This window comes from Eschscholzia californica, unplaced genomic scaffold (assembly GCF_041429995.1).
Source record: "Eschscholzia californica isolate CP2 unplaced genomic scaffold, dmEscCali1.0.p SCAF_2, whole genome shotgun sequence".
In the NCBI taxonomy this organism is placed as follows: domain Eukaryota; kingdom Viridiplantae; phylum Streptophyta; class Magnoliopsida; order Ranunculales; family Papaveraceae; genus Eschscholzia; species Eschscholzia californica.
The window spans coordinates 63,067,142-63,094,457 of record NW_028238309.1 but is presented as its reverse complement, the minus strand read 5'-3'; the positions used below and the strand labels follow the sequence as shown (position 1 = coordinate 63,094,457).

At 36.6% G+C, this 27,316-nt stretch overlaps 1 protein-coding gene and 2 pseudogenes across 2 annotated transcripts; all 3 read left to right on the top strand.

The window, feature by feature from the left end:
- The first annotated feature begins 1,031 nt into the window (after positions 1-1,031).
- LOC147560126 (sugar transport protein 1 pseudogene) lies at positions 1,032-25,489 on the top strand (annotated as a pseudogene). Its single transcript, XR_015233681.1, has 2 exons — positions 1,032-2,709; positions 25,387-25,489. The product of XR_015233681.1 is annotated as a sugar transport protein 1 pseudogene (transcript).
- LOC147560128 (uncharacterized) lies at positions 6,911-10,605 on the top strand. The gene is made up of 2 exons (XM_086657972.1): positions 6,911-7,685; positions 7,772-10,605. Exons 1-2 carry the CDS (start codon positions 7,674-7,676, stop codon positions 10,502-10,504), a joined length of 2,745 nt encoding a protein of 914 aa, XP_086514098.1. The 5' UTR covers positions 6,911-7,673; the 3' UTR covers positions 10,505-10,605.
- LOC147560127 (sugar transport protein 1 pseudogene) lies at positions 20,142-25,319 on the top strand (annotated as a pseudogene).
- Positions 25,490-27,316: the final 1,827 nt, after the last annotated feature.

The window sequence follows — 27,316 nt, the reverse complement described above, 5'->3', positions numbered from 1 at the left end:
TTATCACCTCTTATTGATGTATCAATGTCATTGTCATGAGTATCTTTGTCAGCTTTAAAAAAAAAATTCCCAAAGAATTTTTGTGTGCATTTAAAATGAGTAAAGCTACCTTTGGGTTTAGTGGTTTACAACTTTACACAACCCTCCATCACAATTTATATTGTCCTATTCCGAAATCCGACAATTCTAATAGTATCCTGAAGGACCTGAACTGAAATACTTCCAAAAATCCCATCTTTTTTTTTTCTGCCATCTTTGTAATCTCTCACGACCTTTTTCACTAGCTTATGTGTATTGGTTAGATTTGCTTTTAATATTGAGTGGCCTGAGATCCACAAACGAAATTTCAAATATTGAGTTTCTTCTTGAGATATTTCAATGTTAAATGATGCCATGTCATTTTGACATCCAAATTGAGTGTTGTTGCATTGGAGAAAGTTTTTACAAAAAATTCTAAAAATCGTAAGTGTCACTTTGAGTTTTTCAATTTGAGTGTTGCATTGGAGATGCTCTAAATTAATTTGACGCCAAGATAAATAGATAATTAATATTAGTGAACTATGATATATACCGTAAACGGACGAAACTCGGACGGTACGCTGGATAGACCCGTTTGCCCGTGTTCGTCTGTTAAATCCATCTGATGGGAGAGTTTTGCCCGTTAAACAAGTTTTCTATAAAACTCTTTTGGCCCCGCAGCAATTTTAGCCACCACTAGGAATTAGGGCATAAAGAGGAACCCCTACTTTTGTTTTGTACATCATATTAATGTAGGGTGTAAAGGTAGTGTACAGATTAGAATCATTAATCGTATTGATTAGCAATTAAGCATAGACTAACTCATACTGGTACTTATCGGAAAGGAATTAATAGAAAGTCCTCCTCCACAATTACGTATCTGAATCAGTAATGAAATAGGATATATTAGAAATCCTAAACCAACCATAACTCTGTTTCCTAAACCCCATTCCAAAACACACACAATTACATAAGTATATATAATGGGGTTCTAACCTTCTATATATACCTTCATAGTCTTTCACTCATAGTTTCAGAGAGATAGAGAAAGAATGGCGGGTGGTGGTATTGCAATTGATAGTTCACTTGGAATGGGGAAGAAGAATTACCCTCCAGGAAAGATGACTTGGTTTGTTCTCATCGTATGCATCGTTGGTGCTTTCGGTGGTCTCATCTTCGGCTACGACATTGGTATCTCTGGTGGAGTAACATCAAATCCAATATTTCTCAAGAGATTCTTCAACTCTGTTTATGAAAAGGAAGAAGGTGTTGTAACTACTAATCAATATTGTACTTTCGACAGCCAAACACTCACCTTGTTCACTTCTTCTCTCTACTTGGCTGCTCTTCTTGCTTCTGTTGCTGCCTCTTGGGTCACCCAATCATTCGGAAGAAGACTCTCTATGGGTTTTGGTGGTATTATCTTTCTAGCTGGTGCCGTTATAAACGGTTTCGCCATTAACAAAACCATGCTTTATATCGGTCGTTTTATGCTTGGTATTGGTGTTGGATTCGCCAATCAATCCGTCCCACTCTATATCTCTGAGATGGCTCCTTACCGATACCGTGGTGCCCTTAACATCTTCTTCCAGATGATGATCACCATTGGCATCCTTATTGCTAATCTCGTTAACTATGGAACTAGTACTATCAACACTGAGGTAGGATGGAGGTTGGCTTTAGGTCTTGCTGTGGTGCCTGCTCTTGTTATCACTGTAGGATCTTGTTTACTTCCAGATACCCCAAACTCCATGATAGAGAGAGGAAAGTCTGAAGAGGCCCGCCGTAATCTAAGACGTATCCGTGGTACTAACGATGTCGACGAGGAGTTTAATGATCTAGTTGAGGCTAATGAAAAATCAAAGAAAGTGGAGATTAATGCTTGGAGTAATATCCTCAAGAGGAAACACAGACCACATCTTGTTATGGCTATAGCTATTCCTCTGTTCCAACAATTTACTGGAATCAATGTCATTATGTTCTATGCTCCTGTCCTCTTCAAGACAATTGGTTTTGCAAGCAATGCCTCTCTTATCTCCGCCGTCATTACTGGAGGTGTTAATGTCGCTGCTACTACTGTTGCTATCGCTATAGCTGACCGTTTCGGAAGGAAGTTTCTATTCATTGAAGGTGGAATCCAGATGTTCATCTGTCAGGTTATAATTGGGACACTGATATGGAACCAATTCGGAGTGACGGGTGTTACACATGTTTCAAAGATGTACGCGTATCTTCTAGTAATATTCATCTACATTTACGTCGCCGGGTTTGCTTGGTCTTGGGGTCCACTAGGGTGGTTAGTACCTAGTGAAATTTTCCCATTGGAGATTCGATCGGCAGGACAAAGTATTACCGTGGCAGTAAACATGTTATTCACCTTCATAATTGCTCAAGTCTTCCTCACATTGCTATGCCATCTCAAGTTCGGGTTGTTCTACTTGTTCGCTGCCTTTGTGTTGATAATGACACTTTTCGTTATCTTCTTCCTTCCCGAAACAAAAGGTATACCAATTGAAGAGATGTTGAAAGTGTGGAAGAAACATTGGTACTGGAAGAGGTTTGTTAACGATGATGATGATAATGTGGTTACCAATAACGTACAAATCAAATTGGAACAGTGATCAACCGTCTAAAGTTAATCAAATTCGTCCGAAGAAGATTAAACATTAAGTAGTTGCTGATATATATATAGTATATAGTCACTTGCTTTTTTTTTCCCTTTAATTCTATAGCTTTGTTTTTTTTTTTTGTTAGCTTAATGAGGCTCTTTTTTATTAATGAATAAAAACCAAATTAGTCTTTATTATTGTCTCCTTACTGCAAATATACTATTGAAGTGACACATTCTTCTATTTGACATTGTTTTAGGTTTTGAGATTCTTTCAATGGTTTTGCATTGAGTGGCTCAATTGGGTTTTTAGAAAAACTTACTCAGATATTGAATCATATAAAAGAATGTTAAGTACTATTTCGTTTTCGACCATCGGGCTCAAAGTCGGATCAGGTTTCATACGTGTTCACTAACTTCAATTTTTCACAAGCGAGCTTCAGTTGAATGGCAGGCTGTGGCCTAAACTTCAACTATCAACCTTTTCATAACTATACCCAAGTTTTGTTATGTTTAAAATATCACCAACTCTGACAGGGACGAGGTATGAGTTCTGGTCGTAGAAGAAGAAAAAGAAATTAAACATGGTGTGGCTAAAACAAGTATGCAAGTTTTTTTAACCACAGACAGTATCTTTGGCTTTTATTTTGCAACACTAGGACTAGACGAGAACATAGAACCTAATACTCCGCATATAAACGAGCAAGATAGCAAAAAGTTGGTTACGTCCCTTGTGGTTATGCAGGTCAATGTGTCTCAGCTGGTTTGCTTCCAAAGGAACTCTCGGAATATCAATATATCATAGACTTGCTGAATGTAGATAGATCTTAAGCACACTGGACTTCAACATACCTTTGGAATGATGGGGAGTGCTATGTTCATAAACGATTTTGACTTAATTTATGAGATGCAGACTCACCTTCATTAAAAGACAAAAGATTTTGAAGTTTAACTACGATCTAGATCGTTCTTTTACTCGGGTGAGTTAGTTTGTCACAAATTAAGTGTCAAGATTTTTTGTACACTTAGCATCTCCCCTCAAGGATATTATTGTTAAGTGTATATACAAGAATTGAGAGGTTTTATAGGCAATACCAAAGTTGTTGAAAGCAATCTCACTGAAGGCAATCCCACATACAGTCAGAGGCAATGTGGTCTTGAGAGCAATGTCCATCTTTCTTCTTCAACCCACAATTTTTCTTTTCAATTTGTTCTACTTGTTCTTCTTCATTCCTCTCTTCTCTCTCTATAATATTGTCACTGAAGGGGAGGGACCTCCTTTCATCGGCAATGCTAGAAAGAGAGAGAAGAGAAGAAGAATGAAGAAACAAAATAACACATTGCCAAAGACTTTTTGTTGGAGAGGAAGGAATATGGTAAGTCCCATTTCGTGGACGACCCACGAGAAGTTCGTGCTACCAGTTGCCACGAAATTATGTGGAAACCAAAACTGGTTTCAACCCACGAAAAGTTTGTGCTACCAGTAGCCACGAAATAGTGTGGAATCTGGAACTGGTTTCAACACATCTCTCAAATTATTCTCAAATGAGTCTGTGAGGCCAATAAACTGAACATCTAAGCACTTATGAGCAGCTTCCCAACATGAAACAAAATTTCCTAACGAATTATTCAAGAAACACTTGAACCTCTCGTGTTCTCCCTCAACTCTACTTGTTGATGTAGTGTCGTAATGTCGTATCTGGTTTGTCCAAAAATTAACAAATCTCTCTTTGTAGAGTGACAACCATGTATCTTGAAATAACTTACTAACTCTAGGGAGACTTTTCTCCATTTCTCTATGAGCTTATTAACCTAGGTCTTGTATAGTTCCTCGGTATCTGCCCACGTGACAAGCTGTCATTCATTGAAAACCTCACCAACCATTTTATCTTTCTCAAGTTTTTTCTCACTTGCATCCATCTTCTTATCCTTATCTACAATCTCTAAGTATTTTTCAGCCTTGGCCCGAACATTCTTGTTTATATGCCATATACAAAGTATATGTTTCGCATATGGAAATATGATCTCAATTGCATTTATCAATGCAAGTTCCCTGTCAGTAATGAATACAGTAGGAGAGTCACCAACACTACATTACTGTCGCAAACATTCCATAACCCAAGTATAATGTTCCGTCGTTTCGTTACTTATAAATGCATTTGCCACTGTGAAGGTCTTCCCAGTCGAAGTGGCTGAGCCTACCTGGAGCAAAGGGTGTTTGAACTTGTTGGTTTCATAAGTGCAATCAATGACAACAAACTGAGAGAAACACAACGCAAGCTGCACACTCCTAGGATGTGCAAAACACAAGTCCTTTACCTCTTCGGAATTTTCATAGCATCTATACTTGACTACATAGTGGTAATCCATGCACAACTTCATAAACTATTGCATCACTAACCTACCTTCACTTTCTTCACACTTGACCTTTCGTTGTGCATTGGACACAATCCTCATTGTAGAAAAGTTATCTTTCTTCGTTTGTTTTATATGCAACAATATATCTTTGGGGCATGATCCACTTTTAGTTAATGTAGTAACTAATTCTAGCTCATTTTCTTTAAATCTAGCTACATATGCATGACCCGTGAGGTTTTTCTCCAACGGGTGGTTGTGGTGTCCATCGAATAATTCAACAATCCTCTTGTCGTGAGGTACGTTATATTTTACCTTTATACCAAATGGGGAATCACATTTAGAAGAACCCGTACGCCTCCTTTTACTAGGGTTCGTATTAGAAATCCATTTTTTTCCTTTGTGGTTACCAAAAACACCGCTTCGACTACACCGACACAAGGTATACGACCCCTTTCCTTCATTGTTTACTGACCTCCCCCCTTTTCTCACAATGACAAATCGAGCTTTTATAGTAGTTTCGGTGCACCAAACTATTGCATCATCCCTCCAATCAAACAACTGCGACATATAAAAAAAATTCATTATGTGTTTTACAAGAATGAATTAGTAACATCGATAATAACGATAACAATGTGTACCACAAACTACGTACCATGTCTTTTGAAAATAAATGTGATACATCGACAAATACTGGAATAGGTGTTCCATCTCCGGACATTGAAGATGCATTTGAATCAAGTTTAAAAGACTGAGAAAAGAATGAAAAGGAAATAAGTACATAACCCAAGTCTAAAGGAAGAAGAAAGGGCATTGATCCATTTCGTGGACTAAGAAAACACGAAATATTCGTGCTTCCATGACCCACGAAATGTTTCGTGGTGTAGTTCGTGGTCTGTACACCCACGAAACCACGAAACCACGAAACATAATTTTTTTTGTTTCACGAACCTCCTTCGAAGTTTTGAACCAGTTGGGGTTTAAGGGTTAAAAAAATTCAAAATAAATTAAATAAAAAATCCATTACCTCTTCAATGTCATCTGAACCCAACCATGATTCTTGGTCTTCTTGAGTAATGTTATCTTTAGCTATAATTCCATCAACATATCAATTTCGTTAGGTTCTTTGTCCATATTTTAGAGTTTAAGATAGTGTAACTAATCTGGAATTTTTGAAGAAAAACAAAGTTGTTTAATAGTTCAAAGATGAAGAAGAAGAATAGTTATGAATAAAAAAAGATCTAAAAAAAAGTTTTGGAAGAAAAATCATGAATATGAAGAACTTAAAGAACAATAATGGAGGTGTAATGGATTTGCCTAGAAGTTTTAAAACACAACATTTTTGTTTGATCCTTAGGAAGATTTTTTAGGTTTTGTTAGTTTATTGGAGTAATTAATTAGTAAACCATCCAAAATTTGAAATTGTTCTTTAAGTCTCTAAATTTATTTGTCTATACAAACTTACTGAAAAAATTGGTCAATTTAAAATTTGTCAACCCAAATTGACCAATTTTTTACCAAGTCTTCACCCTCCGAAAACTATTTTGCTTTCCCAAAACGCTGGTCACAGATAATTGATATTAATGAACTACTATATATACCCTAGACGGACTACACTCAGACGGTACGCTAGATAGGCCCATTTGCCCGTGTTCGTCTGTAAATCCGTACGATGGGGGAGTTTTGACTGGATTGGTCATCGTCGTCCGCATATCTTTTGACCATAGCGTATATGGGCGTGTTCTAGTCTTCCAGATAGCAGGCCAAGTACCCACCCCTAGTTGCCTCCAAGCTCCATCCCCTTAAAGCATTAAAGACAATAAGGTCAAACTAGATTAACTAGTTTTCTACAAAACTCTTTTGTCCCCTGCAACTATTTTAACGACCATTAGAAATTAGGGCCTAGGGCCTAAAGAGGAACCCTTTTTTTTGGTGGCCAATACGCGGACAACCGTTTTTTCTATATGGACAACTATTTTCGGGCCCGGTACAAGTCAACTATGCTTGACTTAGTTGACTTTGATTTAATAAGGGGACAACTCCATAAAGCCTTAAAAATTAACAGTTACTAATTTGTGGACCATTAACAAAAACAATAATTAAAAAAAAACCTAACTGTCTTCTTCATCAACATCATCTTCTTCTTCTTCTTCTTCTTCTTCTTCTTCTTCCTTCTTCTTCTTAGTGTTATTCTTATTTCTTTTTAGTGTTATTCTTATTTCTTCTTTATTTATCAAACCCTAATGGATGAAGAAGATAAAACCCCTCAATCTTCACCTGAAGACGTTTTTCCCGGCGTTTCTTTAATACGAATTAATAACAATGATGAGGTAAAACTATAACTTTGCTAATGTTGTTTTGTATTTTAGTATTTGTAGTTTGGAAAAACACAAAACGGTTTCATGGCAAAAGTTCGAGTTGAAGTAGAAACTCCCAGAATTTCGGATGAAATTTCCGAAATTTTGTTACCGTTCTGGGCTTTTACTACGAAAATATGGTATGATTTCATGTACTTTGCGACGAAATTGGCAAAGTACATATAAAATCAGGATGGCATCCTATTTTTTCTAATACTACTTGTTTATTCTTTAAAATTGTGTTATAGAGCACCCAATTTGACTCACAAACATCATCGCTTGGAGACGAGGCCATACCTTTAAGAGCTGAATTTCCTGACTTTAGTAAACACTTCATGACTAAGAGGGTATGCTTATTTTACTTACGCTTCGTATATTTTTTTAATACTCCATTTGTACAAATTGATGGAAATATTTCTCTCTAATTTCACAGTTTTTCGAGTCAAGAGAGTCAGTTGTTGACTGGTGCACGGAGAAAGGGAAGAACAATCTCTTCGTCCTAGTTAAAAGATCTGGAAGAAACAAAAATAATGAAGGGAAAGGGTCATTCACTTTGCTGAGGTGTTCTAGGGGTGGTACATATGCAAGTCACAAGGCGAAGAATTTCAAGTCCAACACAGACCCCGCCAAAAAAAGACGCACAAGTTCTTCAAAGTGTGATTGTCCTTTTTCTATCAGAGTAAAATGTTTGGAATACGGAAAGTGGAGTGTTGAAGTATTAAACGGACGTCACAACCACGCGTTGGCGCAAAATCTCACAGGTCATGCATTTGTTTCTCGGTTGAAGGAGGATGAACGGGAACTTGTTTGGAGATTGACAGAAAGTGGAGTGCGACCCAAAGAACTTTTGTTGCTTCTAAAAAAAAATAACTCAGAAAGTCTTGCTTCAATGATAACTCTGTACAATGAGAGGGCAAAGTTGAGAGTAAATCAGAGTGAAGGACGATCAGCATTGCAACAGTTTATGAAGTTATCAACTGACTACCACTATCTCGTGAAGTATAGGTGTGAGGAGAACTCTAATCAGGTGAAAGATCTTTTTTTCGCACACCCAAAGTGCATAGATCTTGCTCAATGTTTTCCTCAGATATTGATCCTTGACTGCACGTACAAGACAAATCGGTATAAGCACCCTCTACTTCAGGCCGTCTCCACAACTTCAACAGGAAAATCGTTCACAATAGCATGTGCTTTTATGTCTAAGGAAACTACAGAACACTACGTATGGGTTCTAGATTGTCTGAGGCAGTTGTATAAAGTGGATGATCTTCCTTCTGTTATTGTCACTGACAGAGAACAAGCTTTGATGAGTGCAATAGAAATTGTGTATCCGGACGCTAATCACATCTTATGTTCATGGCATATAAACAAGAACGTTCGAGCTCATGCAACCTTATTGTTAAAGAAGGTTATTTGTGAAGGTAAACATGCTGATGATAAAAATGTTGATGATAAAACAGATGAGCTTAATAAGATTGTGGATGAATTTTTCGATGAATGGCAAATGATAACATGGTCGGATACAGAGGAAACATTTACAGATAGATGTGATAGGTTTGCAAATAAGTGGAGTAAAGTCTCAGGGGGGTTGGTAGCATATTGTCGAAATACTTGGTTAACACCGTATAAGAAACACTTTGTGCGTTGTTGGACTGACAAAATACGGCACTACGGCACCACCTCCACAAGTAGAGCAGAGGGACAACACAGTAGGTTGAAAAAGTTTTTAGCTAACTCTATTGGTGGTTTTACTGTTTGTTGGGAAGCAGCTCACAAGTGTTTTGAACACGAGCTTATCGGAATAACAGACTCATTTGAGAAAGATTTGAGGAATGTTAAGCATCACCACCAAACAATTATATTTGATAATTTAAGAAATGTGGTTGCCCATCGTGCAATGGAAGCTATGTTGGTAGAGCTACACAAGGTTGAAACTTGGGCAAGTGCTAATGTTTGTATGTGCATCCTGCGTAGTACCCACGGGCTTCCTTGTCAACACGAATTGCAAGATTATTGTCGTTCTGAAACACCAATACCACTTGATGTCGTAGACCGTTACTGGAGACAACTATCATATAATGTGTATGCGGAGGTAGAAAACTTGAATTTCGAAGACCTACCAGAACTTAAAACGGCTAAGGAAAGATGGGCTAACGCCTCAAAACCGGAAAGAGAACAAATGAGGATTGAACTTAGGTTATTGGGTGCTCCAAAAACAACTAATATGAGAGAGCCAACTGAACCTATTGTTGGAAAAGGGCGTCAACCAAATAAATCAAGTCAAAAAGATCGTTCTACCAAAAGGAAACCATCACACTTTGAAGTTGTAGATAAGATGGTTGTGAAGGATAAGGCAATGGCTAGAAAAAGAGCTAAGCAGATAGCAGTTGATAAATTGTCTAAAGATACAAGTAGGTATAAAGATACCTTAAACCATCTTGATGCTAATATAGAAACTTTGTTCAAGCAGAAAGCAGCTAAACTCCCTGTATTTAGGAAAAGGTCGACCGAGAAAGAAGAACATCTGCCAATGACTAATTCTGAGTTTTTGGATTGGATTCCTGAAAAAATGAAAAAATATGTTATCGACATCAACAACGTTCCCTCCGATGGACACTGTGGGTTTCATGTTGTTGGATACTTTGTGTTTGGTTCGTCAAAGAATGTTGGAAGAGAAGTTCGAAAAGTAATGTATGATCACATTGTAAATAACGAAGAATTTTATTCTAATATGTGGTCTGAGGTTGAGGTGCGTAATTTGAAAGTGACCATAGGCTGCTATGATAAAAGAGCGGAGGAGCCAAATTGGATGTACATGCCGGAAATGGGGCATGTTATAGCGGAAGCTTTCAAAATTCCAGTTGTGCTGCTATCCCATACATTGAGTCTGACTTTCTTACCAGTAATGAATCCTCCAGACGAAATGTGTAATGATATAGTGGTAATGTGTCATGTAAATTATAACCACTACGTTTTACTTAAGCTCCGTCCGTACAGTCCGCTTCCTCCTGTTCCACAAGCAGCTTATTATGAGAAGGTGCAAGGCTCATATTTTGATCTATGGTTTAAGAAGTTCGAAGGTCAATTTCAAAGTTTTAAAGATTTGATGTCAAAAGAGAAGGTCGACAACGCCGTCGTCATAGTCGGAGAGGACAACTTGCAATGATTATATTATTGGTACACCATATTATTTAGGTATTTTTTTTATAGAAAAAACGGTATGTTTACGAGTCATTATTTTAAGTGAATATAGTTCCTATTTAATTTTTTTCGATATATAATACTCCATAAAAATAAAATAAAACACTTAACTCGATAATTTCGTGGGTTTTGTACGAAAAAATGGCATAACAGAACCTATGTTATAACGAAAATCTGGCATAACAGTGCAAGTTGCCAGATTTCGTCATAACTTAGCTTCTGTTATGCCATTTTTTCGTAGATTTTCTGCGAAAAAATGGCATAACAGAAGCCAAGTTGCGACGAAATCTGGCAACTTGTCCGATTATGCCCGATTTTTCGTCGTAAGATATGTTCTGTCATGCCAATTTGCCGTGGGAAAAATGCTAATAGTATGAATTTACAACGTTTTCAACTTTTCTTCTATATCGGACTTGAACAACTTATTTTGGAGAAAATGATAACGGTATGAACAATTGTAATTGAAGGGACGTTGGTGAATAAGAAGTTTGAATTAAATGGAAGTCAAGTCATAAACATAAACCACACACAAAATAAAGGTTTTCGGTAACAATGTAGTATCACCGTAAAGTAACATAATCCTAACAGAAAGTAAATATTGTGACTTGAAAAAATGAAATTCATATCACTCTTCGTCGTCCTCCTCAGAACCCGAATTACCAGATTCATCTTCCTCTGCACTATCTTCTTCAGAGTCGGAACCAACGGATCCATCTTCCTCTTCCACATCTTCTCCGATTTTCTCTGCCATCAGAACCATCTTCTTCTTCATGGTTGGATTGATAGGAGCGTCATCACCTCCGCCGCAGGTTTTAAGTGTAGAAGCAAATTTTTTGACTCGTGCTTTCTATAAAACAAAGAACATGTCAATATTCGTAGTAGGCAAGTAAGTAAATATATAATAGTAAAATTCAAAATTTTACCATTCTTTCATATAATGATTTGTAGTCCATTAGGTCCACCGTAGGATCGACAAATACACGTGTCGTTCTTCGATTTGGATTTGAAACAACAGGATGTGAATTGCGTGCAAACCACTGATCATAACCTTCAATACTCTCGTAAGGGAAACTTGCGGGAACACGGTGATCAGTACTCAAGGAGTGACATCCAGAATTATTCCAATCCCATAGAGCTGACTGACTATAATGAGCAATATAGTGATGCGGAGTAAAGGTTGACCGAACTATATCGTGTACGTGAGGTGGCGGCGGTATAGTCTGACGATAGTCTAGTTGACGCAACGCACGTTGTGGGTATAAGATAGAACCCATATCAAAGCAAATAACCATACCTGTGTAGTATGCCAATCTCTCAATCGGATAATAATCACGTGAAGTGGCATAAGGGTTCCACACGACCTACAAATATTTATAAAATGATTGTTATATGATATTTAATAAGTTACAAATGGGTCATAAGTAAGTGAAAATCTTAGTTACCTGTGTCACCCTTGTGTCGTCAAGGAATTCTCTCAGATTCCGAAGACTTTGTTTTACATCCTTATACCGCGACAACTCTGCCACCCATTTTCCAGCTATAGGAGTACCTTCACGAAAATTAGGTTTCTGTATCCGTCTACCAATGGTAGGGAAATGCTCGTATATCCAAACCTAGGCACGTATAGTGGTAAGTGTTACAGATCCAACTTTCATATTAATATAAGCAAATTTATTATATACTAACTTACCATGAGAATGGGGAGACATCCTGAAATCTGTTTGCAGGTTTCTCTAGTAGCTTGAGACAACTCGTGCAACAGAAAGGCTAAGCAAGCTGATCCCCAACTATACTTCCCAACATTATTTATGTCGCGCATGCAGTCTAGGTACTGTACATTGATACGACTGCCGCTTTTATCAGGGCACATGCAACACCCAATGACGTACAGTAGGTAAGCCCGAGCACATCGCTCTTTCTTCAGTTTAGAATCAGTGTCTTTTGACCCACTAAACTTCGTAAGAAGAAACTCTAGTTTCACTGATTTTAATTTTCCCCCAGATAATGCCGATTTTGCATGTGTTGTGGCAAGTCCGAGTGTGTCTTTCAGTAACTTGAGAACTCCTTCGAGCTTCAACTTGCCACTAGATGTGCCAGTTACAGCTAGTCCTTCAATAGGCAAACCCGTGATGTGTTTCACATCTTCAAGAGTAACCATCATCTCTCCGAATGGGAGATGAAAAGTATTCGTCTCTGGGTAAAATCTCTCAACAAATGCAGAGATGAGGACTTCATCAACTTTACGGTGAACAGTTTCGATGAAAGGAAGGAACCCTGAAGCACTCACCATTTTTTGTACGTCCCTACATTCCTCTCCCAAATCCCACTTGTTCAACCATTTAACTGGCGATTTGACCTTTAATACTCTCTCGGTTATCTGCAAGTATACGAAAAAAGTTTTTAGCTAACTCGTTAACAATTAAAATTTAATAATAAAAAACCAAATTGAGAAGTTCAACAACTTACTGATCCATCCCAAATCCGATTCGCTATATGCCACTTATACATGTGCAGCAACGACCTCTCAATTGGATATCCTTCTTCAGACTCCGTGTTTTGTTCGTGATCAATGTCTTCATTTAACATTGATTCAGTCTGATTTGGGATACTTTCTCTGGTCGCAAGATTCATTGGTTGGTCGGCATTGCTCTTCGACCTTATTTCTGCTCTTCTTTTTCGCTCTAATACGACTGGGACATCATCCCTTTTTTGTTTTTTCCCGCTTCACATGAAATCAAATTACAAGCAATTTTAAGTTCAGTGGAGTTGAAAACTACCCTCTAATTCATTGAAATGGAGTCAAAATTAGTGAAAAACAATAAAATTGAGTGGTAATAAGTAAACATGAAGTGAAAAATTACCCTCTAAAAATCTACAAAGTTAAGAGTTATCTCCCGAAATTTCCAACAGATTTCGGAAGTTTCGCCCGAAATTTACAACAGATTTCGGAAGAAACTTCCGAAATCTGTAAAATCCACCTGATGGGGGGGAGTTTCTCCCGAAATCAGTAGTAGTGACTGCTACTGGTTTTGGTTTCGGGAGAAACCTCCGAAACAGTAGCAGTCACTGCTACTGTTTTGGTTTCGGGAGAAACCTCCGAAACCAGTAGCAGTGACTGCTACTGTTTGGGTTTCGAGAGAAACCTCCGAAACAGTAGCAGTCACTGCTACTGTTTGGGTTTCGAGAGAAACCTCCGAAACAGTAGCAGTGAAGTCCTACTTCACTGCTACTATTTCGGAGGTTGAAGCCCACGAACAGTAGTAGTTCGTGGGCTTCGAGCAGATCATCTGCTCGTGTTTCGTTGATTTCATACGAAACACGAGCAGATCTACTTTCAAAAAAAAAAAAAAGGGTTTTGAAGATATTGATTCTAGGTTTAGCAATTTAAGGGGGTTTAGAGTTTTAGGGTTCTAACCTTTGTCTTTGAGAAGATACTACAGCAACTCCCTTGTTTTTCTTTGGTGCCATTACCACCACTGATTTTCTCTCTTTAGAAATTAGTGAGTTTGTTGATGAAGAAGACCATGAAGAACAAGAAATAGAAGTCTGAACTAAACCTAGGGTTTATGGAGAGGGAGGTCATCAATAATTAATCTGATTCTAAGGGGACTTAAGTGAAAATAATAGGGATTTGTCCCCTTAGAAATTGATGTCCATCTAAAAAATTAAATTTGTCAAGGTTGTCCACATAAAATAGTTGTCCATATAGGAGAAACGGTTGTCCGCGTATTGGCCACCTTTTTTTTTTACATCATTATACAATATTATTGTAATGTGGGGTGTAAAGGTAGTGTAACGGTTGGAAACAGTAACAGTATTGTTATCACTAGACATGCATAAAGATTTATTATTAGCAATTAAGCATAGAACATACTCCCTCCGTCCTAAATTGATAGTCCACTATTTCTTTTTTGGATGTCCCAAGTTAAGAGTCTCATTCTTAATATATCATATAAAATTTCTTATTTTTTCCATGAATACCCTTTGTTTGATATTTTTAATATAGGGTGCATTAATAAAGCTAATTAAGATATTTGACATTTTTCCATGCAAAAGTTGAGTTTTCTTTGTAATCTTATTAGCTAGGGCCTAAAGAGGAACCCCTACTATTTTTTTGGTACATAGTATTAATGTGAGGTGTAAAGGTGGTGTAACTAATTGGAACCATTAAGGCTCAATACTGAAAGAATTTTTTGATGAAAGGCCCAAATTTTGGGCCCAAATACAAAAAAAAACCCAATAGGGATTATTAACCCACTCAAAACCCAAAAATCAACTAATATCTCAAATCAAACCCAAATACACATCCCTATGCTCAATCCGGACCCAACTCGTATCTCTAAGACCTAATATTTTCTTCTAATCCCTCTTTTGCCCTCCTATATATATCCAACAACTCTCCCCCTTTATAAGAAATCACATCTTTCTCTCTCCAAAATATCTCTCTTCCAGAAATCAAATATCTTTCTCTCTCCATAATCTGTTTTCACTTTCTCTCTCTACCATATTAAAACCGAACCTCACCGACCATCATCTTCTTCAATCATCATCTTCATCTCTCTACAGTCATCATCTTCTTCAATCATCATCTTCATCTCTCTACAGTTATCATTCTTCAACCCTCTTCATTACCTCTTTCTCTCTCTAAATTTTTTTTCCAGATTTCTCTCTCTACAATAACCTAAACCCTCTTCAAGAACATTCATTATCTTCCTTTATTTTCAATCATCTTCAATCATCATCTTTTTCGTTTGAGCGACCTTCATCATCTTCTTCGTTTGAGCAACCTTCATCATCTTTTATCTTCAATCATCATCTTCTTTAATGGAGGTTAAAAAAAACTTCAAATCTGGTTTTAGAGAGATGTTTTCATGGTGTTTTCATAGTTTTGTGGAGAGTTAAATATATAGATTTGTAGATCTACTTATTTGAAGCTCCATTGGTGAGGTTGTTCTTGGTTTTAGGGTATTTTCATGGTGTTTTCATTGTTGTTCCGTACAGATTTGTTAATATTAGCAACCACTTCTCGTTTTGTAAGCAACACTTTACAGTTTGTCTAAACATTTTACGGGATGTGTTAACACTATTCCGTACAGTTATGTTAACAGTAGCAACTGATTCTCGTTTTATTAAAAACACTTTACAATTTGTATTAACATTTTAAAGGATATGTGAACATTTTGAAAAATGTTCACCACAATTTTGTATTAAAGATGTTCAGATCAGTCTAACGTTTTCTATGCATTTTAAGCAGTGTCCAAACATTTGTTAAATTGCAAAGCAGAATTCAATTTAAAATACCTACACTTCTTCGCTGATAAGAGAACTTTTGATTTTGAAACGGACATACTCCGTCGTTGTGTAACATTTTCGAATATATTCTGAAATGGATGAAGATTAGGTAACTTGCATGCTACATTATACATAATGCTCGAGGAACAATTTCTGCAATTATCGAGATCATTGTTTTCACATTATTTACAATGCTAGAACACTGTCAACAATGCGAGATCATTTTACAAATTGTCGGGACACTACCAATAATGCGAAAACATTATACTTAATGCTAGACCACAATCAATAATGAGAGTACATTTCAAAAATCTGATGCCACTGTTTTCCCCAAATTTTATCTTTTTTCACAAAACCTTATGTCATTTCGTATGCATTCTTAAACATTATGCAAAATGTTTAGGAATGCATCTTGCCTTGGTCTGTGATTCAGTCACCTTTAATATTTTTTTGCCTTTTTTTACTAGGCCCTGCAGTTGTTGTCTCTTCACTATCCTTCTTTCTAGAGCTAGCTCTTTGTACAGCCTATTGTCTTGCTGCCGCTGCTTCTCTTTTTTAAATGTTTTGCACAAAATGTTTCTACACAACCCAAAATGTCAAAAACATATCAATTTTTACTCATTAATAACCACAAAATCCATCAACACCCCACCAAATGTTAAAACATAAACCAAATTGTCTGCCACATTGACCAATAACATCACTGTAATAATCAAGTAAAATTCCCAAAAATCATAAACAAAGTACTAAATGTCTCAACATAACCCCAATTTCTTGAACACAACCCAAATTGTTAAAACAACCCATTCATTTCATCAACATTCTAGAGAACAAAAACTGGACTACAAATGCTTCCAAATTGTCCCTTGCTACCTTGTGAACTGCAATTTTTCTTCTTTTGCTCCCTTGACTCTATACGTTGAGCCTCCACCATCTGCTCTTTCGATTTGGATGTCGCAGATCGATGCTTCAAACACACAGTAATAGATATGTTAGATCATTCAGCAAAATGTTCCAACACGACTATAAATGCTACAACACTGTAAGCTGATGCCAATGGTTTTCAGAACTTTTCACAAAACCCTAGGAATAAGAGTAGGAATAAGTGAAGCAACATTTTACAGAATGACAACACACAAGCAATTATGCCAAAACAGTATACGAAATGCGAGACCACAAACAATACTGAGAGGACAAACTCCAAAATGTCTCGAAATTATGTAAAATGCTTAAAAATGGTTTGAAATATTTATAGAATATTTAAAGTAGTTTTCTTCTTAAAACAAAGAAGAAATTGAAAAGAATTTGGGGCAAAAATAGTTTTCTTCTTCTGCTCCCTAGCCTCTGTTGGTTGAGCCTCCACCATTGGCTCTCTCGTTTTCGATGTATACGATCGATGCTTCACACAAACAGTAACAGATATGTCAGGGCATTCAACAAAATGTTCAACACTACACTGAATACTACATCACTATAAGTAATGGCAAATCATTTTGGAATGTGTCTACACAATAAGCCTAGGCCAATGGTCTACACAATAATGACAGTTCACTAATTGAGAGCACAAACATTAATTACAGGACATTGTCAAAGATGTGTATACAATAACATACCTTAGCCTGTTTAGGACTAGCAACTTTCTTGCCTTTTTTGCTAGGCCCAGCAGATGATGGCTCTTCACTAGCCCTCTTTCTAGGGCTAGCCCTCACTGGAGTTTGTTGTCTTTTTTCAAGACCATCTCCTTTCTTTGTTGCAGCTTTAACCATCTTTGTAATCTGCAAAATTTGTTATGTTTTGTATTAGACACCCACATGTTTCAAACAAACACAAAATGTATGTACACAACCAAAATGTCTAAACATATACTAATTTCTTTTACACAACCATGAATGTTAAAACAAACCATTCATTTCATCAACAAAGACAAACACCCATAAATCCAAAACAAATGACTAAATTCCTCCACAGAAACCTAACTTTCGTATCATACACAACCAAAATGTCTAAACATATACTAATTTCTTTTACACAATCATGAATGTTAAAACAAACCATTCATTTCATCAACAAAGACAAACACCCATAAATCCAAAACAAATGACTAAATTCCTCCACAGAAACCTAACTTTCGTATCACACCCCTAAATGTTAAAACAAACCTAACCTAGAAACTTGATGAAGATTCATAAACACCCAAATGACCTTTCTGTGAAGATGCATGCTTCCGAAATCACAAACAACTATCAAAATGTCTAAACATAATCCTACATTTCTTTAACACAACCCAGAATGATAAAACAAATCATTCACTTCATCAACAAAGACAGACCCCCAAAAATCGAAGACAAAGTACTAAATGTCTCCACAGAAACCTAACTTTCGGATCACAACCCTAAATGTTAAAACAAACCTAACCTAGAAGCTTGATGAAGAACCATAAACACCCAAATGCTTCCGAAATCACAAAACAACAACCAAAATGTTTTATCACAAACTCAAGATCAGAGTACTGAACTTGAAATAATAAACCCTAATTGTTTGAAAACACCCCCAAATTTTCGAACACCCCTAAAACTGTACCAACAACCCTAAAATATTACCAACAAACAAAGATCTGAAACAAGAAACCCCAAAAATGTTCTAACAATCCAAATAATTTACCAACAACAGAGAGATGATCAAGAGTTAGAGGAAGAACAGAGACGTACCTGTGTTTGAAAGAGAGCGAAATAGAGAGAGAAGCACAAGATTCGTTGAAAGAAAGCGAAATAGAGAGAGAAATGAGTAGATCAAGTTGCTTAAATAGCTTTGATAGAGAGAGAGAATCGCCGGTAACGTTTCGATTCTAGGGGTTAATGGCCGAAATCGTTTCGCTTGAAAAAGAGATAGAGAGAGAGACGGAGAGGCAGCGTTTGAATGAATGAAGAGAGATAGAGTTTGATCGAGATAGAGAGGAGAGATAGAGAGGAATCGTTTGAATGAAGAGAGAGAGAGATGGAGAGGGTTTGTGTCTAATCAAGAGAGGGTTTGAATGAGGAGAGAGAGCGCGGAGACCGAGAAAGAAAGAGAAAGGTTGGCATGGGTTATGTCTTATCAAGTCAGGGAGGGAAAGGAGAGAGGCTGATTGGCATTTTTTTGGGCGGGAAATGAGTGAGGGACATGAGAGGAAACTATTTCTTTTGGGGGGATAGGAAGGTAATCTAACATTTTGGGTTTTTTTTGAGATATAATTCCCTATTGGGTTGGATTTCCTATTTGGGCTCCTTTTTTGGGCCTTAGATTTATCCTCTCATACTGAAATCCCCGACTTTTGATAATGCGTTTACTGAAACCCCCCACTTTTATTAGTAATTACTGAAACCCCCGACTTCCGTTAGATTTAACTTTCATATTTTCAATATTACTTTCTTGCCCTCTGACTAAAACCCCCACTTTTGATAATCTGATTACTGAAACCCCCGACTTTTCTAACCTTTACTAATTGAGATTACTGAAACCCCCGACTTTTGAAATGAACGGTGCAACCCAATCCAAATCCATGTTTCCAAACACCCCTAAATATCTTTCTCTATCAACAATTAGGTTCTTACTTTTCATCACTATTGTAGTAACATAAAATCAAGATATTAGAAAAATCAGAATTATATTTGGCAGTTTGGAGTTGGAAACTTGGATTTTTAGTGAATGTCATTCTCCACTTTCCACCACTCCACTTTACTTCATTATTTTTTTTTCTCTCAATACATAAAGCTTATAAACTTTTGTATCATTACTCGTTGGAGAAGAAAGACTTTTGATATAAGCGCCCACGTATTGTGCTTAAGGCACCCGCGTTTTCTGATCCCCAACAGGTCCGGTTTTAGTAAATGGCCTTTTGGTCATTTCTCTTTCTCTAACAACATCACACCGTTAAATCTAACGGAAGTGGGACGGAAGTCGGGGGTTTCAGTAATTACTAATAAAAGTTGGGGGTTTCAGTAAATACATTATAAAAATTCGGGGGTTTCAGTAATTCTCCCAATCATTAATCGTATCATTATCACCGGACATGCATAAAGATTGATTATTAGCAAGCATAGACATAGATTCACTCATAATACTAATGGGAAAAGAAATAGAAAGTCCTCCACAAATTACGTATCTGAATGAGTAATCAACTAGGATAAGAAATCCTAAACCAACCGTAACTCTGTTTCCTAAACCCATTCCAAATCCAAAACACACACAATTACATAAGTATATATAATGGGGTTCTAATCTTCTATACCTTCATAGTCTTTCACTCATAGTTTCAGAGAGATAGAGAAAGAATGGCGGGTGGTGGTATTGCAATTGATAGTTCACTTGGAATGGGGAAGAAGAATTACCCTCCAGGAAAGATGACTTGGTTTGTTCTTGTGGTATGCATTGTTGGTGCTTTCGGTGGTCTCATCTTCGGCTACGACATTGGTATCTCTGGTGGAGTAACATCAAATCCAATATTTCTAAAGAGATTCTTCAACTCTGTTTATGAAAAGGAAGTAGGTGTTGTAACTACTAATCAATATTGTACTTTCGACAGTCATGTTAAATTTATGATTGTATAATAATAATCGGAGATATGGACATTGAATAAAAACACGATAATTTAACGTGGTTCGGTCGATTACTCAAGACCTACATCCACGGAGAAATAACTCTTTATTAATAATTCACCACATACAATTGTGTGTGGGTTTGATCGGTTACATTGGTCAGACATAACTCGATGAGTTTGATTCCTAGAATCCTCTCCTATTTATAGATGACTTAGGGTTTAGGGTTACCTAGTTTCTGATTACTAAACTAGGAAATAATACAAAATCTATCTAATATTACCATTAGATAGTTACAAGAGATATTCTGAATATAAGAAACTAAATCTTCACATATCTTCAATATATCTTCAAATATCTTCAATATTCTGAATTCTTCTTGATCGTCGGATCTCGTCTTCTCGATCCGTCACGTACATACACGTATATTATTTCTGCAACTTATCTTGACCGCCGGATCTCCTATTTTCGATCCTCCTTATGTAACGTATCCTATTACCCCCCCGCAAGTTGGAGCATGTAAATTTTGAAGTGTCCGACTTGGAGAGAGAAAAAGGAAATACTTCTTGGTTCGTCGTATTTGTCTTCTTGCAACTCTTGGATTGTGGATGCGTTGGAAGATGATTGAACAATGATTAAGTCACAACCAAAAGGTTGGTAGTTGCGGTCAAAAAATTGAACGATAATCAATGACAACGAAACTACATGTATTTTTCTCATGTATGTAAAGTTGGTCATTGTATGAAGAAAATGTAAACAACTAAAAGGTTGTGATGATCAATATCTTGTCGTATAAAAACGTCAAGTATGAACTTTAGGAGTGACAACAAAATAATGTTGTTTTGTTTAAAATCGACAAGAAATCATTGTCGTAATTGCCAAAAAATATTGGAGAAGAAACAACCAAAAAGATGGTCGACATTAAATTCATTGCCAAAAATATGCAAGATCGATATAATTCCGAAAAAATAGAGATATTCTATTCATTGAAGAGATATTCTATTCGGTGGAGAAATATTCCAAAATGTTATTTGGTAGGAAAGACAAGTCATCATATATTAAGTATGAGTTGGAAAATGTCACGGGAGAATCCAAAATATAATTCTATTTGTGGTGGGAAAATCCAAAATATAATTGGAAAATGTCACGGGAGAATCCGGAAATAAAGATCAAAATAGATATATTCTATTTGTGGTGGGAAAATCCAAAATATAATTGGAAGAAATAAAATAATCATAAGAAAAATATGATTATGAAAATTTCGCGGGTTGATTTCCGGAATTAAAATCCAAAATAGGAATTCTTTCTCCGTTGAAGAGAAAGTCCAATATTTTGGTAGAGAAATAAAATCGTCATAAACAAAGTATGACTTTGGAAATGTCACGGGTTTATCCGGAAAGAAAAGTCAAAATAGATTAAATTAGTCTATTTTAGTGTCACAAATAGAAGAGAAAGTGACAGAAAAAGTTGTGTCACAACTAGAAAAAGTTGGATATAGGTGACATTAGAAGTCTGTCACAAAATAAATTTCCGACAGATGAACTATGTCGAATAAATTTCACACAAAACTGTGGCAAAAAACAGTGTATAGTTGCGACAGATTTGTGAAATAAGTATTTTGTCGCAAAAAAACTGTAACATTAGTGACAGTAGCAAATAATGTCACTTTCCTTTAGATGGAAAACAGTGACATTTCCAAACTGTCACTGATCTGATAAAGTCGCCGTCACAAAATAATGTGGGGAAAAGAAACTGTCGCAAATATTGAATTTGGGGGAAATTTATGAACTTCTAAATTAGGGTTTACCCAAATTGGGAAATTTCTCAAAATTGGGATTCCCAAATCAGAAGGTAATTGAAAAATTAAACGAGATAAATCATATGGGATCTGTATGAGACTTCAAATTGATGATTTATATAATCATAAAAAACACGACCAAGAATCGTCGGTGATGAATCGGTTGTTAAAGAAAGAAAGCTCCAAAAGAAATAAGTTTCGGATTTTGAAATCAATCATAGATGATCGGGAATGGAAATCAATCACAGATGAAAAGTCGGCATGTACCCAGTGATAGTGTTGCAGGATATCTCAAATTCGACCAAGAAAACTCTGTCCGTGAAGAAGCTAGAGAGAGAAAGTTTGGTCTGCAATGGAAGAACCGAGAAGAAGAAGTCGTTTCTTCACCAAATCGCACGTAAAGTTGTTGTTGGGACGCCATCGATTGGGAATGGAAAACTCGCCGAGAAGTAAGTTGAAAAGCAGCCGTGGATGAGCAGCGGGCAGAAACCCTAGGGTTTTACGTGAGGAAGAAGAAGGCAGCCAAGTATGAAGGTCTCACGAGTCAAAGCTCGCTGACTAAGTCAGCGTCAACATTTGTAAAAGCACGGGTCAACATGGGTGGACTTAGTCAGCGTGTCAAAAGGGTTGTTTGGTCGCGGGTTAAATAAAAACCGGGTTTTCTTTGTTCCGGAACGGGAAAAATCGGTGCCGGTGGGTTGAAATCGAACCAGATCTGAGAGTTTGGTTCCCGAATTTGTGTTTTCAATTTCAGACCTAATTTAGTTGAAAAAAAAAATTGAAAAAAATTAGAAAAAATTGGAAATAAATGTAAAACATACCTTTTTTTGCGGAACCAACCATGAAGGTTTCAACCTTTTCTTTTGTTGTCGTTATAACAATTTTTCTTTTCTTTGTAGTCCCGTATTAGAAGTGTGATGGAATGAGAAATAATCACAAGATTAACTTGGGAAAAGAAATCGACTTAATAACTTATCGATTATTTAATCACAATGATATAAAAAAATCATTGGGCTATGATATTCACAATGATATAAAAAGTCATTGGATTATGATATTCTCAAAAGTAACTTGGGAATTAAAAAAATCGTCAAACTAATTGATCGATTAATTAAGTCACAACGAATAAAAAAAACGTCGGAAATTTTGCGGAAGCTTAAATCAAAGTTGATTAACCTCGAAAAAATTTCGATGAAACAGGATTGAAATATAATATAATCACAACTAAAATAAAAGTTGGAATTTACGGAAGCATAAATCAGGATCAATTAACCTGCTCATGATACCATGTTAAATTTATGATTGTATAATAATAATCGGAGATATGGACATTGAATAAAAACACGATAATTTAACGTGGTTCGGTCGATTACTCAAGACCTACATCCACGGAGAAATAACTCTTTATTAATAATTCACCACATACAATTGTGTGTGGGTTTGATCGGTTACATTGGTCAGACATAACTCGATGAGTTTGATTCCTAGAATCCTCTCCTATTTATAGATGACTTAGGGTTTAGGGTTTCCTAGTTTCTGATTACTAAACTAGGAAATAATACAAAATCTATCTAATATTACCATTAGATAGTTACAAGAGATATTCTGAATATAAGAAACTAAATCTTCACATATCTTCAATATATCTTCAAATATCTTCAATATTCTGAATTCTTCTTGATCGTCGGATCTCGTCTTCTCGATCCGTCACGTACATACACGTATATTATTTCTGCAACTTATCTTGACCGCCGGATCTCCTATTTTCGATCCTCCTTATGTAACGTATCCTATTAAGTCAAACACTCACCTTGTTCACTTCTTCTCTCTACTTGGCTGCTCTTCTTGCTTCTGTTGCTGCCTCTTGGATCACCCAATCATTTGGAAGAAGACTCTCTATGGGTTTTGGTGGTATTATCTTTTTAGGTGGTGCCGTTGTAAACGGTTTCGCCATCAACATAACTATGCTTTATATCGGTCGTTTTATGCTTGGTATCGGTGTTGGATTCGCCAATCAATCCGTCCCACTCTATATATCTGAGATGGCTCCTTACCGATACCGTGGCACCCTTAACATCTTCTTTCAGATGATGATCACCAGCGGTATCCTTATTGCTAATCTCATTAACTATGGAACTAGTACTATCAGCACTGAGGTAGGATGGAGGTTGGCTTTAGGTCTTGCCGTGGTGCCTGCTCTTGTTATCACTATAGGATCTTGTTTACTTCCCGATACCCCAAACTCCATGATACAAAGAGGAAAGTCCGAAGAGGCTCGCCATTATCTAAGACGTATCCGTGGTACTAATGATGTCGACGAGGAGTTTAATGATCTAGTTGAAGCTAATGAAAAATCAAAGAAAGTGGAGATTAATGCTTGGAGTAATATCCTCAAGAGGAAACACAGACCACATCTTGTTATGGCTATAGCTATTCCTCTGTTCCAACAATGTACTGGAATCAATGTCATTATGTTCTATGCTCCTGTCCTCTTCAAGACAATTGGGTTTGCAAGCAATGCTTCTCTTATCTCAGCCGTCATCACCGGAGGTGTTAATGCTGCTGCTACAACCGTTGCTATCGCTATAGCTGACCGTTTCGGAAGGAAGTTTCTATTCATTGAAGGTGGAATCCAGATGTTCATCTGTCAGATTATAATCGGGACACTGATATGGAACCAATTTGGAGTGACGGGTGTTGCACATGTTTCAAATTTGTACGCGTATCTTCTAGTAATATTCATCTGCATTTACGTAGCCGGGTTTGCCTGGTCTTGGGGTCCACTTGCGTGGTTAGTACCTAGTGAAATTTTCCCATTGGAGATTCGATCGGCAGGACAAAGTATTACCGTGGCAGTAAACATGTTATTCACCTTCATAATTGCTCAAGTCTTCCTCACATTGCTATGCCATCTCAAGTTCGGGTTGTTCTACTTGTTCGCTGCCTTTGTGTTGATAATGACACTTTTCGTTATCTTCTTCCTTCCCGAAACAAAAGGTATACCAATTGAAGAGATGTCGAAAGTGTGGAAGAAACATTGGTACTGGAAGAGGTTTGTTAACGATGATGATGATAATGTGGTTACCGATAACGTACAAATCAAATTGGAACAGTGATCAACCGTCTAAAGTTAATCAAATTCGTCCGAAGAAGATTAAACATTAAGTAGTTGTTGATATATAGTATAGACACTTGCTTTTTTTTTTTCCTTTAATTCTCTAGCTTTGTTTTTTTTTGTTAGCTTAATGAGGCTCTTTTTTATTAATGAATAAAAACCAAATTAGCCTTTATTATTGTCTCCTTACTGCAAATATACTATTGAAGTGACTCATTCTCCTATTTGACATTGTTTTAGGTTTTGAGTGAATCTCCAATGAATGATCATTTCTTCTTTGCACATGGAAGGTGTGAATCTTGGTTTGCTTCTTATCATGGACATGTAGTTTTGAGATTCTTTCTATGGTTTTGCATTGATTGGCTGGTTCAATTGGGTTTTAAGGAAAACTTACTCAGATAGTGAATCACAGAGTAGAATATTAAGTACTGTTCGTTTTCGACCATCGGGCTCTGTTGGAATTGGAGCCGTTTTCAGACCGGTTCAGACCGTCAAACTCAGAAACGAAACACTCCATTGCGTTCGTCTTGTCGAGCTCTTAAATTTATAGCCAAGAATCACTCAAATCCGATTCCGGATGAATGAGATATTCAAGTCTGAAGTTTGATCAATGTTTGGTTAATTTAGGGACTAAGTCGCAATAAGGAAAAGTAAGATCAAAATTAGTAGGTAATCTTACTCTGATAGTGAATCACAGTGAGCTAATTCCCAACTATCTATGTAGTCAAAGAAGAAGTAGTTCTTCATTCAACCACCATTGGAGTTCTAGCTAACAACAACTCAAGTTGATTGCTCGTGTCCCAAGTAGAGGAGCTACGTTTGAAGCTCTTGGTCTTCTAAAAGGCAATTGGAAAGGTTCGAGGGAAAAACTAGCGATTAAGGTAATCATCTTTCTAGTTTATTTACTTAGCATTATTGGTTTATGTATGTGATCTTGGAAATACTAATGTTAGACATATGATGTCTTAATTCCGCTATAAACATTAGTAGAATGGTGTAAAACCCAACACAGAGTACTTGTTCTTTTTTCTTTTTTTTTTACTTCCATTTGGTTTCCCCTCCTTTATTTCCATTTGGTTACTACCAACATTGATATATGTATGTGTGTCTCAAGCGTTGAGAAGAGTTACTTTGTTCTGCTCGGCTAATTTCTTACATTCCTACATATTTAATTGCTGCGTCTCTCGATATAAAAAATCGAAATTGGTAATGGAGATAAAAAAAAAAGTGTGATATTGTTATATATAGTCCCATGCCATGCCACATCGTCTTTTTGGGTATAGAGTGAATTGATATGTAACAATCATAATCCGATGCAATGTTTTTGGGTTTGCCTCATAAAAAATGCATGGGGGTCTACAAGTTTTATCATAAACAAACCCACACTTGCTTTCTCTAGTATTTGTTTCGTGATCGGTTTTGGTTTTCTTATAACTTAGTTGCAAGGAAGTTCTTATTGTTCAAAATCCGCTCAATCTGGTTCACGTGCAATAGTTAATTTAATATGATTATTGAGCTAAACTATGTAAAAGTGCCAAGCAGCTTCCTTGAAACAATGAGTACCTGCCAAAGCAGCAAAATTGTCACCATAGAAGCACACTAGTAAGAGAGATTGATAATTTAGGAGCAAGGAACACTTAGTCTTCAACATCAGCCTTATTGGGTGTTCGCTTTTTTACACTTAATTAAACAGGACTTTTGAGCTAAACCATGTAAGAAAAACCAAAAGATTGCTTGTTGATTAATCTTCCTCTTTCATATTGTTGAATCGAGCTAGTTCAGAGTAGGGTATAATTGTATAAGCAATGCGCTTTATTGTTAGTAACAATGCCATTTGCAAGTTCGACTTGGTCAATTTATTATGACAGTTTGGTTAAAAGCGATTTCTTAACTTTTCTGTTCCTCTTTTCGCCGGCAGTAAAGTGAAGGTCTGCTTGAGATTGGGGCTGGCTAGTATAATTCTGATAAATAGAAGCCCCAAGTATTAGAACCTTAGAC